Source organism: Monodon monoceros, unplaced genomic scaffold (genome assembly GCF_005190385.1).
Source record: "Monodon monoceros isolate NGI ecotype Baffin Bay Population unplaced genomic scaffold, NGI_Narwhal_1 Super_Scaffold_1, whole genome shotgun sequence".
NCBI classification, from domain to species: domain Eukaryota; kingdom Metazoa; phylum Chordata; class Mammalia; order Artiodactyla; family Monodontidae; genus Monodon; species Monodon monoceros.
This window is the reverse complement of record NW_021703765.1, coordinates 81,751,489-81,766,542: the sequence shown is the minus strand read 5'-3', so window position 1 is coordinate 81,766,542 and position 15,054 is coordinate 81,751,489. Positions and strand designations below refer to the sequence as shown.

At 49.7% G+C, this 15,054-nt stretch overlaps 1 protein-coding gene across 11 annotated transcripts in view; it reads left to right on the top strand.

Moving 5' to 3' along the window:
* The window catches only part of SCARB1 (scavenger receptor class B member 1), a 78,607-nt gene that overhangs the window by 49,031 nt on the left and 14,522 nt on the right, over positions 1-15,054 (top strand). For 8 of the 11 annotated variants that reach the window (XM_029219242.1, XM_029219243.1, XM_029219237.1 and 5 more), the window contains 4 exons: positions 1,723-1,818; positions 3,555-3,670; positions 5,623-5,789; positions 12,090-12,208. In XM_029219242.1, coding sequence (XP_029075075.1) covers positions 1,723-1,818; positions 3,555-3,670; positions 5,623-5,789; positions 12,090-12,208 — 498 coding nt within the window. Of the gene's footprint in view, positions 1-1,722; positions 1,819-3,554; positions 3,671-5,622; positions 5,790-8,301; positions 9,545-11,264; positions 12,209-15,054 lie in introns of those variants that run through there. The other 3 variants (XR_003792963.1, XR_003792957.1, XM_029219244.1) reach the window with 3 other exon arrangements.

Sequence of the window (15,054 nt, the reverse complement as noted above, 5' to 3'; positions counted from 1 at the left end):
TGTAAACAAATGAAAGTTATTACCAACTGAGTAGCATGTTAAAACTTATTTTTGAGTACGTACAGTGGAAATCCCAAAATAACAGTCCAGCAGTGACTGTTCAGTGTTCCTGTGGTGGTTTCACACTCTTCAGGGATCTAGAATTCTTCTACTCCTCTGCTCTGCCCTCCTGAGGGTGTGGTTTCCATACTCAAGATTACCACATGGTCCAAGATGGCTGCCAGAGCACCAGCTATCACATCCACATTCTAGGCAACAGCAGGAAGTATGAAGTGGTGGGGGTTTTAGGGGCAGTCAGGGGAGTTGAGGACAAAACAGCATGTCCCAGCTGTTTCCCTCTTTAGGAGGGAGAAAACCAATTTCCACTTGCTTTCCATTGCCCAGAACTTAGTCATGTGGCCACACTTAGCTGCAAGGCAATCTGGAAAATGTTACCTTTTGGCTAGTGTGTTGATGCCCTGAGTAAGGTTCGGGTTTTGTTAGGAAGGAGAAAGGGGAGAATGGACTTCGGGTAGTGACTAGCAGTCTCTGATACACTTTGTCTATTATAACTATTGTGTTAGTATCCTTTTGGGTGAGCATTTATTAATAATAATAACAATAATAATAATAAAGCATGTTGAGTTCTTATTATCTCTCCGACACTATGCTCAGCAGTTTTTACACATTAGCTCTTTTAATATTCTCAGTACCTCTTTGTAGAGGCTCCTGTTACTGTCCCCTTATATGGGCTGAAGCTTGGGTTCATGAAGCTCTAAATGGACGGGTGACAGAATACACAGATATTAGGAGGCCAGAGCAGGCTTTGAACTTGGGCCCTGTTGGCTTAACCAGTCAGTAATCGATGTAGCTATTCGGCCACTCAACAACCCCTACTGAGTTCCTAATGGGTGCTACACCTTACGTTGTATGGCGTCCTCGGAAGGGTGCTTTCTAGATTTGACCCAGCAGTCACTCATTTCTTTGTACGCTTTGCATGTTTTTGCTCTGAATTAGAAATCTTTTTCTAAGAAATACCCTCAGAGTGCCAAAGCCTGTGCTTCCTGCCTAGAAAGTACTTGATAAACGTCAGGTCCTGTGTGCCTGTATGCTTCAGGATATGCCAGGTTTAGCAGCCCCCAGATCTCAGTGGCTTAAAACAACAAAAGTTTATCTCTTGCTTATATGCCATGTCCAGTGCGGGTGACCAGTGGGCCTCTGCTCTTTGTTGTCACTCAGGGACCCAGGCTGAGGGAGGCTCCAGCTGGACACACACTTCCCTGGTTTCTGTAGCAGCGACAGAAAGCACGGTGAAGTTGCATGCACTGGCTCTCAAAGCTCCCACCTGGAAGTGACAAACCACTTCTCTCCTCATTGATCGTTTTCACTGATCAAAGAGGTCACGTGGCCATGCTTTATTTTAATTTTGGGGGAGTAATGGGGTGACCCTACTATTCACCTAGGAGGAGAACCAGACTCTCCTAGAGTCTGGGAGGGAAGGTGGGACTCTTTCTAGGACGGATGCTGTCATCAGGGGAGTGTCCCTCCTAGAAAGCCCCCAAGTCTTCCTCCTCTTGACCCCCAGGTGCTGGGGATGCAGCGGTGAACAAGATAACGAGGCCCCTGTCCTCCGGGTGAAGAGGGAGCCGCCTGTAACTAAGCGGGCTGGCTTGACTACTGGTCCCCGGGTCGTTTGCCTTCATCCTGGGGCTTAAAGGTGTCATTCTCTGCTGTTGTCTGCAGCTCAACAACTCTGATTCCGGGCTCTTCACCGTGTTCACGGGGGTCAAAAACTTCAGCAGGATCCATCTCGTGGACAAGTGGAACGGGGTCAGCAAGGTGAGGGCAAGAGGCGCTGGCCGTCCTGTACAGGGGCCGGGTAGGGATGGCAGGGGCTGCCGGGGCAGGCCGCCCAGTGCACCTTCTTCCTCTTAAAACAGGGGTTTGGGATTGACATGTACACACTGCTATATATAAAATAGATAACCAACAAAGACCTACTGTATAGCACAGGAAACGCTGCTCAGTATTCTGTAATAACCTAAATGGGAAAAGAGTTTGAAAAAGAATAGATACATGTATATGTATAACTGAATCACTTTGCTGTACACCTGAAACTAACACAACATTGTTAATCAACTATGCTCCAATTAAAAAAAAAAACAAAACAAAAACAGGAGGGGGTTGCATCCGCAGGGAAGATGCTCTCAGAGTTGGGGATTTTACCTATGTTTAAGGCTCAACTAGGACTTCCCTGGCGGTCCAGTGGTTAAGACTCCGGGCTTCCACTGCAGGTTCAATCCCTGGTCGGGGAAGTTCCACATGCCGCAAGATGCGGCTAAAAACCAAAACAAACAAACAAAAAATCCCAAAAATCTAGCTCTTTGTTCCAGGTGTGTGTGTGGGCCATAGACACTGATTATTTACGTGTATGCTGGGAACAGAACTGTTTCTTTGATGCTTCCCTTACGAGAATGCTTCAAATATTACACCGATGATATAACCATCCATTGCAGTAAAAGATTATTGAGTAAAAAAAAAATTACGCTAGAAACACAGGAAGACATTCACATGAAAAAATAAAATAATAGATATAAAGTGCACTTTGTACGACTTCACACATCCAGCCCCACTCCCACCTGAGTCACAGAGGAAACCCAGAGTTATCAGCGTTGGATATATTCTTCCTGTCTATTTGTAGCGATTTGCACGTGTGTTTTGTTTTGTTTTTTTTCTCCTTGGAGCAGAGTGAAATCATCCTATGTGCATAGTTTTGCAACTTGCTTTTTTTACCTGGTGGCCTTTTGTTATCATGCACGAGAATGATTGTGCGGTGGTGGTGCTCACACCTTCCAAACGCTTATCTGGGTGATGGTGGCAAAGACCTGAGCGGCGGGGACAGGTTATTCCCCATCAGTGCCCAGAGTGGCAGGGTTACCATTTGCAACCATTAGTAACCGTTCCGAATGGGCGCTACTGAAATTCTCTTTGGCTTGCTTTTTCAATATAAAAATGTACAGGGACTTCCCTGGAGGGCCGTTCGTTAGGACTCTGTGCTTCCACTGCCGGGGGCATGCTTAAAAACCTTCTCCTAGGACAGAGGGGTAGAATGTGAGAAGTCTGTTTTCTTTCTGTGCAGGTCTCACTCCCTAGAGGCAACTACTGTTTTGAGATCTGGTAGCCACCATTATTATTTTAAATATTTTGCTTACTGGGCTACCTTCTAACCTGATCTGTTCTCAGGAAGTGCGAGGTGAGGAGGTCAGTGTCCCCTGCTCACTGTGCTCCTTGGAGATGTGAGTGACAGGTCCATTTTACAGATGAAGTAACTGAGTCCCCAGCAAAGTTGCACATTCAGGGATCCATGGTTAGGGAGTGGGGAGCTGCAGCCGACAGTGTCTCTGGGCTGTCTACACAGCCTGCTCACCTTGCACCAGGCTGTCTCTCCGAGGGGGACAGGCTTCTGTCAATGGGGTAGTGACATCCCCCAGGGCACATGGCCCGTGAATTCACAGCTCCAAGTCAGGTAGGAAATGCCCGAGAGCATTTCTTTAAGAGGCCTTGCGTCCCCACAGGTCAACTTCTGGCATTCCGATCAGTGCAACATGATTAATGGGACTTCCGGGCAGATGTGGGCACCATTTATGACTCCTGAATCCTCGCTGGAATTCTACAGCCCCGAGGCCTGCCGGTAATTGCCCTGACGTGGGACATTCTGGGCCTCCTGGGAAATCTGCCTTGTGGCTGCTCAGAGCAGAATCAAGTGGCTTGTGGTGTGAACTTGCAAAGCGCTCATCTCTCTGTGTGTCCAGCTGCCTTTGGCGCCATCTTGAATTCTCTTTGGTTGCACCATGAAGGGCAAACGCCAATCGCTGGTGCTTTTGCAAGGCCCAGAGAGAGGCTGCTGGTGGTTGTTGGAGCTCGGTCGTGGTGGGCAGGAAATGGGCAGGATTGCAGGGGACCGTGCGATAAGGCAAGCGATGGGCCCCCTGTGCCGTTTGCTTGGCTGCCCTAATGTCCCATTGGGTCGCTGTGACATCTGGGTGCCTCTCCTGCAGCCCCTCCAGTCTCCAGAGTAGCAGCCTCGGAGGTCAGCTTGGGGCCGAACAATGGCGGTGGCCCCGGCCAAGGGGTGAGAAGAGACAGTGGCTCCTAGAGCTCTTCTCTGGGTGCTGTCCTGTCCTCGGCTTCTCTGTTCAGGCCACTCTGGAAAAACCCTTTGCTTGGGATCTCACTGATGTGAACTCCGACCCACCTGCCTCCCCAGCAAACCCTGATGGAGCCCTGTCTGTGCGAGACACTGGGGTCCCCGCAGAGACAAGATGGGCCCCGTCTCTGTTCCCTGGGAGTCATGTCCTGGCGGGGGACTCAGGCCCACGCACCCCAGGGGAGTGTGAGAGAGCGGAGGCGCTTTTGCTGTGTGTATGTTCACTTCTTAAAATTAGGAATTTCAACCTAGAGGAAAGTTGCGAGAATGCGCAACTTTCTCTGCATCGCCTTCCCCAATTTCCCAGTTGTTTCTCTTTGGCCCCTTCTGCTTTATCCTCATCCCACACTTCTCTCTTTCTCTCTCTCTCCTTCTGTATATTTTTCCTGGACCCTTTGAGAGTACATTGGACGCCTAAATACTTCAGTGGGTGTTTTCTAAAAATGACATTTTCTTACATAACCCCATCATGTCACCAAAATGAGGAAATTTAGCATTGACGTGATACTATTGTCTAAGCCAGCACTCTCCAATAAAAATATAATTCAAGTCCCATCTGCAGTTTAAAACTTTCTAGTGGCCGCATTAAAGAAGAGTAGCGAGAAATAGGTGAAATTAGTTTTAATGATGTTTTGTTGGACCCAGGAGATCCAAAATGGTATCATTTCACAATGTGTAAACAGATGTAAAATATTGAAGAGCTGTTTTCCATGTTTGGGGGTATCAAGTCGTAGAAATGTGGAGTGCATTTGACACGTAGAGCTGCATCCTGACTTGGACTGGCCCTGTTTCAAGGGCTCTAAGGCCACGTGTGCTGAGTGGCCCCCGTGGACAGCACGGGTGGAGCGGTTCTGATCCACAGCCCATGTTCGAGGTTAGACGTGCCTTTGAGAAATACGGCAGGGTGAGCAGAAGAGGGAATAGGGTGTCGGCCATGTTGCTGCTGCCTATGGAGCTGACAGCCACACCGTGACCTGAGTGAAGAACTGAGGTCTGATGTGGGGATGAGGGAGGAACGTTCCGGGCACCAGGAGTAGCAGATACAGAGGCCCTGGGGCAGGATGGAGCATGTGGGAGGAATACCACCTGTGGGGTGCAGTACAGGTAGGCAGGGGCTGGACCCTCTACAAGCTTGTGGGCCATGGTGAGGACATTAGATCTTATTCTAGATTAGACTGGAAGCAATTGCAGTTGTAAGTGGGGTCGCGATATATTCCGTCCTTGTTTTAAAGCTCCGTCTGCTTGCGGAGAATGGATTGGCGTAGGCGGGGGAGGCAGGGAGACCCATAAGGGAGGTCATTGCAATTCGCCAGGCGAGAGATGGCGGCTGCTGGGACCCGGGGGGTGGCCGTGCCCGTGGGGCGTGGCTCAACTCGGGCCACCCACTTCCAGCCACCTCATTCTGGGGTGTCATCCTCCATCGTTTGTCCCCGCAGGTCCATGAAGCTCATCTACAAGGAGCAGGAGGTGTTCGAAGGCATCCCCACCTTTCGCTTCGTGGCTCCCAACACCTTATTTGCCAACGGGTCCGTCTACCCGCCCAATGAGGGCTTCTGCCCGTGCCGGGAGTCCGGAATTCAGAATGTCAGCACCTGCAGGTTCAGTATGTGTCATTCCCCACGGGAGGGCGGGAGGGTGTGGCCCGTGATGAGGGGCTTATCTGTCTGTTTACTCCATGGCCTCCGTACTTTTGATAATCCCATTAGGCTGGAGATAAATAGGGCAGCAGAAAGATAACCAAAAAAAAAAAAATACACTTTGGGTATATCGGTTGCTGTCATAATAAATTCCCACAAACCTGGTGGCCTAGAACAGCACAAGTTTATGACCTTAAGCAGCCCCGTAGTTCAGGGGTCGGACACAGGCCTCTCCAGGCTAAGATCCAGGTGTCAGCAGGCTGCGTTCCTTTCTGGAGGTTGACGGGGACACTCCGTTTCTCTTGCCTTTCCCAGCTTCTAGAGGCCCCTAGAATCCCTCACTCAGGTTTCACTTCCTCTGTCTGCAAAACCGGCAACATCACAAGTCTTTGATCCCACTCCTGTGGTCACATCTCTTTTTCTGAAGCTCTTCTGCTTCCCTTGTCCAGTTTTAAGCGCCCTGGAGACTATATCAGGCCCACCTGGATAATCTAGGCCACTGCTCCCTATTTTTGGCGGATTAGCAGGCTTCATTCCTCCTGCGACCTAATTCCCTTTGTTGTGTAACCTGACTTATTCACAGGTCCCGGGGATGAGGGTGCGGACATCTTAGGGAAGGGCATCGTTCTGCCTCCCAGGTCATGATAGGTGGCTTGAGAGGGAGGCTTCATGGGGAGGACCTTCCACCCCACCTGGGGAGGGAAGGAAGCTGGCAGCAGCCTGATGGTTCCGTGAACTCTTGTTCCGCAGTTGTGGGCTTGGATGTGGCCCCTGGCGCTAGCACACTGTCCTCTGACATCGTCAGTGTTTTCCAGCTGTGTGCCAGTCCCTGAGACGGCCCCGCCTCACATGCACAATTTGGACACTTGGATGTCAGCTCGATTTCCCTCTCCCAACCCTCATCCAGGTCGCCAGCAAGCCCCGTGCACCCTGCCTCCAAATTAACTCCCGCATCCTTGCTTTCTTCCATTCCCCCGCCGCCTCGTGGTCCAGGGCCCTTTAGCTGGCCCTCCTCTTGCATTGTGGCCGCCCCGTGTACCATCCGTTTCCCAGACTGTCCAGTGCGGTCACCGCTGGCCTCGTGTGGTTATTTAACTTGAAATCGGGGACTGCCCTGGCGGCCCAGTGGTTAAGACTGTGCTTCCACTGCAGGGAGCACAGGTTCAATCCCTGGTTGGGGAACTAAGATCCTGCAAGCTGCACCGTGCGGCAACCCCCCCCCCCCCAAATATATATATAAATTGAAATTGGTTTGAATGAAATCAAATTAAAAAGGCAGTGTGTTCCTTGCACCGGCCACATTTCAAATGATTCCCACCCACACGTGCCTAGTGACTGCCCTTTGGGACGTACAGTGAAAAAAGAGAACATTTTCATCATCGTAGAAAATTCTGTTGGACACTGTTCCAGCGAGCAGCCCAGGGGACCTTTCAAAATCTCGGATTGCCACCCAATCCTTTGCTTGAAATGTCTACTAGCGCCCCTTGCATGTAGAGCAAAATCCCTACAGAGGCCCCAGTGCCATCAGGATCTGGCCTCTGCCAGTCTCTCTAATGTCATTTCTTCCCGTACTTTCCCCACTGATGTTCTTCAGCCCCGCCCCTTCTCCCTGTTTCTAGGATATAGCTCGTTTGGTCCTGCCTCAGGGCCTTTGCATCGGCTGTTCCCCAGGCTGCTGTAGATCTGTGTGGATCATTCCCTTACCCACTTCTGGTCTGTTCAAATGCCACCTCCTCAAGGAGGCCTGCTCTCTGATTTCCCATCCTGAAGTTGCCTCCCTGCCCCGCCTCCCAGCTGCTCCTGTCGTTTCACCCTTGATTGTCTCCGTGGCACTCATCACTCCCTGAAATCACTGAGTGTGTCTTTTGTTTCACTTATTGTCTGTCTCCTGTATTGGTTTGTACATACTCTATGCAGGGCTCTGTCCTTAGCTTCTAGAATTGGGCCCAGTATGTAGTGGGTGCTCACACAGTATGGGAACGTACGGATGTGTGGGTGTACCTTGCACTGAGGGAATTGAGGCTTGAGGCTAGGGTGTGACACCCTAGCTGGTAGGCAAGAAGCCACGCCTTATCTTCCGAGGTCTAGCCTCCTGCGGCCTGTTTGGTTGGAACCACATTTCCAGCTGGAGATGGGAATTTGGGAGGGGTAGTTTGCTGCAGGGTTGGGAGGAAGGACTGCCATCAGGTTGGACGGTTTCCCCAAGTTCAGGCAGTGAGGTGCTCCGTGGGTGAAGGGTCTGGAGCTGGGGCCTGGAAGTGCCCCCCTCTGTCGTGGCGTCTCCTGGCCCACCTGCCCCTGTTCCCTGTCTGCTTCATTCCTTCTTCGCTGGTGTTCACGGGAGTCTCCGCTTGTGGGTGGGCCGGCAGTGCAGGCACCTGGTAGGCCGTGCGCTACGCGATTGCCGTGGCAAGTGGCAGGTGCTACACCAGCCTGATTAGGCCTAAAAGGGCACTTCTTGGTTTACCTTTGCATTAGGCATAGCTCTAGAGCTCAGCTGTTGTCCGAAGCTGCCTTTCGCCATGTGCCAGCTCAGTTTTCCTCCAGACCGGTTTGTTGCGAGGCAGGCTCTCCCCTCCAGCCTCCAGGCTCACCTCCTCCCAGCTCTGGGTCCTGCAGAAAGGGGACAACTGGCTCCTCTTCACTCCAGCAAAAGTTCTAGAGTTTGCTCTGATTGGACTGGCTTGCATCACACGACCAGCTGTGAACCAGTAAGTGGCCAAGGGTGGCCTATGCTGATTGGCCAGGCTGTGCCACATGCTCAGCCCCTGGCTCCAGTGGGTGGGGCCAGCACCCACATGACAGGAGGCTGAAAATAGGGGAGGGGCTTTCTTGGGGTATAGGTTCCAGGAGAAAGAGTGGGTGCTGGACAGGCAGAAACTACATATCCATCCACTGCCAAGGGCTAGGGATGAAAATCGCACTGCCTCATCTTAGTACATGTGCCAAAAGAACTTTAGAAGTGCAAGGGAATTATGTATGTACTATGCAAATAAAAATTTTTCTTTTACGTTGAAATAGACGTATATACAGGGAGATGCCCAACTGACACGTGCACTTTGAAATTCCACCAAGTGATGGGGAATGAGGACAGGAGTGACCCCCCGCCCCAGTCACTGGCCTGACTGCTGGTAGCACAGCTTTGCTTGCCTTTGGTGTTTACGTGAGCGGAATCCTAAAGCATATATTCCTTTTTCTCTGTTTCTGTCCTCTTTCACCCACTTCTGCATTGGTGAGGTCCATCCCTGTTGTTGTGGGTGCCCTCTTCCTTGCTGTATAGTATTCCACGGCGGGACCACACCTCCATTTCCTTACCTCTTTTGCTGTTCACGGGCATCCAACGAGGTTCTGCTTGTTGACAGTTACCCCAGCGCTGCTAAGAACATTCTCTCATACATGTCTTTGGGTGCACCTGTGTCTGTATTTCTGTGGCATTTTATCTGAAGATAAGAAATACCCACACATTTCCCTTGCTGGGCCTTGAGTAGTTCTTGGACCCAGAGAACTCTTCCTCCTCCAACCTCTGTGCTGTGTAGGGTCCTGAGGCTTGCTCAGTGGAGGCCCTTAATCTGTGGTGATCCCGGGCAATTAGGTCTGCTTAGATGTGCCATAAAGCTATAAATTAATTACCATTTATTACTTGGGTGTTGTCTCTCAGTCTGTTTGGAAATAAAATAGAAAGAAACACGTACATGCATGCATGCTATTAAAAAAACCAAGCAAGTTGGGCTTCCCTGGTGGCACAGTGGTTGAGAATCTGCCTGCCGATGCAGGGGACACGGGTTCGAGCCCTGGTCTGGGAGGATCCCACATGCCGCGGAGCAACTAGGCCCGTGAGCCACAACTACTGAGCCTGCGCGTCTGGAGCCTGTGCTCCACAACAAGAGAGGCCACGACAGTGAAAGGCCCGCGCTCGCTGCAGCTAGAGAAAGCCCTCGCACAGAAACGAAGACCCAACACAGCCAAAAAAAATAATAAATTAATTAATAAAAAAAAAACCAAGCAAGCTGAAGCAAGGGAAGGTGATGGCAAATTGGTCCAGCCCATGTCAGTCTCCCCCTAACCCTGCCACCCTGGCCTTGGAGGCATGATGGGGCTTGTTTGAGATTCGCCGCCTTCAAGGGCCTGGCTCGGTGACTGCTTCCCTTACCGAGGGGGGGGGGGCAGTCCTTGTGTTTGCTCTGTTGATCTCCTTTCACAGTGAGATGGGAGAATGGGAAACAGGGTTTTCCAAATTGTGAAACATTGTCCCTGGTGGTGCCCAAGACTTCAAAGGTCCAAAGACGTAGCTTTAAATAACATTGACTTACGTGGTGAGAGAGGTCTTCTGCTTTCCATTCTCTCTCTGTCCTTCTGATCACTTCCAGAAGAAAGTACCTTTCTAACACTCATCTGTCTTTCTTTTTGACAGAGAAAGAGAAAGTCTCAGGGTCCAAGTCTCACGTAGGTAACAGTCTCTAGTTAGAATCTGCAACATTCATTCATTCGCATTGTATTTATTCCTATATTTATTTTCTAATTCTGGCAAGTGTTTGCCAGTTATGCCTCAGATAGCAAAAGCTCGTCCTTGAAAATGTAGCTGTTTATGTAAAGCAACAGCAGTTGCTTCAGAGAAGCACATTGTGTAACAGGGCAGGGGGTAGCTGGGTATGGCAACCCATCAAAGAGGTACTAGGATGAATAAATTAATGTTGAGACGCATTAAGGCCATGAATGTAAAAGGACTCTGGGAAAAATGAAGTCAGACAGCAGTTAAATCTCAGCTTTTATTCCAAACCAGTACTTGGCTTTGCTAAGAAAAGCAGAAAGAATCTAGACATTTGAGGTTGCCAGACACACATAAACAGGAATGCGGGTCACCTGGCTGGTAGCAGATGGGCTGCTGGTTTTGAGGGAAGAAGACCTTGTGAGTTTTGTTTGGTTTTTCTTTCTTTTTTTCGTATCGAGGTGAAGTTCACTAATCCGCAATTAGCCTTTTTTTTTTTTTTTTGCGGTACGCAGGCCTCTCACTGCCGTGGCCTCTCCCGCTGCGGAGCACAGGCTCCGGACGCGCAGGCTCAGCGGCCATGGCTCACGGGCCCAGCCGCTCCGCGGCATGCGGGATCCTCCCGGACCGGGGCACGAACCCGTGTCCCCTGCATCGGCAGGCGGACTCTGAACCACTGCGCCACCAGGGAAGCCCCGCAATTAGCCATTTTAAAGTGCACAATTCAGTGACATTTAATACATTAAAACGTTGTGCAGCCACCACCACAATCTAGTTCCAGAACATTCTCATCAACCCAAAAGGAGACCCCGTACCCATTTACACTCACTCCCCATCTCTCTGCCCCGGCCCCTGTCACCGCCAGTCTGCGTTCTGTCTCTGATTTGCCGGTTCTTGATCCTCGTCAGTTTTGAGAGAGGCTTATTCTCTTCCCCATTGACTTGTTGTCCATCAGGCCTGTTGTATGTTGTCCTGAGCACACGAGCATGCATTGGTGTTTGCCTCGCTTGGTCAGTTGATGGAGAGCTTCAGCCTCGGGTGTCTGGGTGTGAATTTTCCACTCAGAGGGACCCAGGTCAGTCCCTGTTCTCACACGTTGGCATCCATCCCACAGACCAGCTGCTGGGAGAGAAGGAGCAAAACAGGTGTGTCTTCTCCCCTCCCGTGGACATTAGGGAGACCTGGCTGCAGGTGTGCACACCTGAGCATCTCTGATCATTGCCGTGTTGCCTGCAGAAGACAGTCCGGGCTGCTTGGCTTGGCGATCCAGATGCCCCTCCTCTCACCCAAGTTCAAGTCTTTCTATCCTCAACTGCAATCATTCCCCTCCAGGCGCTGTCTGCTCCATATGCGCTGCGCATTTTCCCACCTCCCTGCGTTGGCTTCTGCCATCCCTTCCACCTGGAACGCCACTCCCTCACCTTCTCTGTCTGGCATCTTTGAGCCAGCTTCTTCTCCTTCCTTTGATGTCTCCTGGCAGAAGCAGCAGCTCCTATGTTACCATTCCTGTGGCACCGAGCTTGTCCCCTGCTGGGTGGGTTCCAGTTCCTGGTGCCTCTTGGGCGCTTGGTAAATATTTGCGGACTGAACGAATTCTCTCTGTCTAGTTATTGTTGTTTGCATCTTGTCATCATCATGGGGGGGTGCACTGCAGGCAGTGGCTGTGTTTCATCACCTACGCATCCCCTTGCCCAGCTCAGGGTGTGACAGGGGCAGGTCTCTGGATGTGCCAACATGCTGTCTTTGTCTGACATCCCCTCTCTGCCCCTCTGCCTTCTAGACGCACCCTTATTTCTCTCCCATCCTCACTTCTACAACGCTGACCCAGTCCTGGCAGAGGCAGTGTCTGGCCTCCACCCTAACCCAGAAGAGCACTCCTTGTTCCTGGACATCCACCCGGTGAGCCCCTGCCTGTCAGCCTGTGGGTGGGCGTGGGGATTTCTGTTTGGTGCACACTTGGCTTTCTCCTCTCCCCACTAGGCACCAAGCTGTTCCAGTGTGGGGGTGATGGGAAGCCTGGATTTCTTTGGCAGTGATAGCTTCTAGGCTATCAAGCCTTCAAATTTTGCCCCGACTTCATAGTGCAAGGACTTTATCTCTTTATAAGGGAATTGTCTCTATAAAAGGATGATAAGAAAGTAAATTAATTAGGAATTATCAGCCTGCAAATTAGCCAGAGGCAGCCCTCTGGCTGTGCCAACATACCATAAAGATCTTTAGGTACCACAAGAGCCTGGAACATCTTGTGGATAAACTGGGTTCTGGGGAATTTGTCCTGTGTGTTGTTTTGTCTGCGAACAGGGACCGGGAGGGTATCAGACCTGTACATGTGGCCCTCCCGTGGCCATGTTTTTACCCAGTTGCTTCTTTTCTTAGTGCCTCCGTTCACTGGAAATTTGCCCATTTGGACTCGGTGGCTTTTTATCATTGATTAAATAAATTCTGTGGGTTTCTGTTTCCTGAGTGGACACTTGTGGTCTCCCTCACAGGCCTTTTTGGAAGCTCTTCTACCCGGTGCTGTTCCCTGCCGTTTTCCTTGGTACTCCTCAGATTTTCTTAGCCGCTGACTCAATCCCCAGCCCCCAGCACTCCACCTTCTAGCTCTCTCTCTCTCTCTCTCTTTTTTTTTTTCACTAAAAATCCAGGCTGAGACTTTCCTGGCGGTCCAGTGGTTAGGACTCCGTGCTTTCACTGCCGAGGGCGCGGGTTCAATCCCTGGTCGGGGAACTAAAATCCTGCAAGCTGTGCGGCAATGCCGATTTTAAAAAATAAACAAAATAAAATAAAATAAAATAAATAAAAATCCAGCTAGTGAAGTCAGCTATGACTGCACACACTTCACATTCAACAAATATTTTGAACGCTCATTATGCTACAGGCATAATTCTAGATGCTTCCACCCACACCAACTCATTTAATTTTCACAATAATCTGAGAGGGGGGCATTGCTATTCTCATTTTACAGACGGGGAAACTGTAGCCCAAATAGGTTAAGTGCTACAGCTAGTAAATGGGATTCTTGGCTCCAGAAGGGAAAGGTCTGTTCTGTCTTGTTAATCGCTTGGATTCTAGTAGTTACCACAGAAGTACTAGTATCTCAGTAAATATGGGTTTGATTTACTGAGATATTAGTGCTTGAGCGTGAGTAAGGGATGAGGCCGAATTCAAACATAGGTCTTCTTTGTTTTTTTTTTTTTTTGTGGTACGCGGGCCTCTCACTGTTGTGGCCTTTCCCGTTGCGGAGCACAGGCTCCGGACGCGCAGGCTCAGCAGCCATGGCTCACGGGCCCAGCCGCTCTGCGGCATGCGGGATCTTCCCGGACCGGGGCACGAACCCGCGTCCCCTGCATCGGCAGGCAGACTCTCAACCACTGCGCCACCAGGGAAGCCCCATATGTCTGTTTTTTAAAAAAATTAATATACTTTCATTTTTGTTTGTTTGGCTGTACCATGCGGCATATGGGATCTTAGTTCCCCGACCAGGGATCGAACCGGCACCCCCTGCAGTGGAAGTGCTGATTCTTAACCACTGGACCGCCAGGGAAGTCCTTACTTTGGTTTTTAGAATAGTTTTAGGCCTACAGAAAAACTGAGCAGAAAATACAGAGAGTTCCCAGACGTCGTTTTCCCCTGGCACGAAATTTGTCGCAGTCGATGAATGAACGTTATTATTAACTATAGTCCATAGCTTACATTAGGCTTCATTCTGTGTTGTTCAGGTTTATGGGTTTTGACAAATGCATCATGACCTGTATCCACCATTACAGTCTCCTACAGAATGGTTTCGCTGCCTTAAAAATCCCGTGTGTTCTACCCATTTATCCCCCTCCTACCTTCAGTCCCATCCAACCTTTGGCAGTGACTGACCTTTTACCGTCTCTGTAGTTTTGCCTTTTCCAGAACGTCATATAGTTGGAACCATAGAGTATGTAGCCTTTTTTTAAAAATTGAAGTATAGTTGACGTACAATATTATACAAGTGACAGGTGTGTAATGTAGTGATTCAGTTTTTAAAGGGTATACTCCATTTACAGTTATTTAAAATATTGGCTGTACGAACAGTTGTTTTAATGCCCACTACGTTCTGTCCTGTATTAATATGTAGTTAATTAAGTGGGTATTAATGAATTAAGTTGATAGTAATTTATTAATATGAATCTATTGCGTGCTCTATGTTAAAGTCATCCTTTATTGTTAGTTGTGTTAAGGCTTTTCCATACTGTCTTAAACTTTTAACCAGTTTTTAAAAGGCTTTTATTATAAAGCTAACAAATGGTTTTCCACTTTCCCTTTTAGTTCATCCACTTCACTGCTTCTCTCTCTCTCTCTCTCTTTCTCTCTCTCTGCTGGCTTCTGCGCATTCCAGCAAGAGCAAGATCTTTTCTCTGTTCTCACTGGTGACTTGCATTGTGCTGCATGGATTTTCTCTTTTTTCCCCACATTGAGAGAGAAACAGTTAAGTTTGGGAGGCTGGGGAGGTGCAAACAGCTGTTTTGCAGCAGCGCATCAGAAGCAGACTTCTACTTCTCATTTCAGGTCAGGGGCAGACGGGGAGAGGAAGTGGCCTTGGATTTTGTTGTCTATTTGGGGAGGATGGTCATGGGGTCGATTTGCTGATTTCTGATCTCATTAGCCCGGACAACAGAATGCCTGCTAGAAGCGGCTTCTCTGGTGCCTTCTTTCCTGCTCCTGAAACCGGTGTGTGTGTGTGTGTGTGTGTGTGTGTGTGTGTGTGTGTGTGTGTG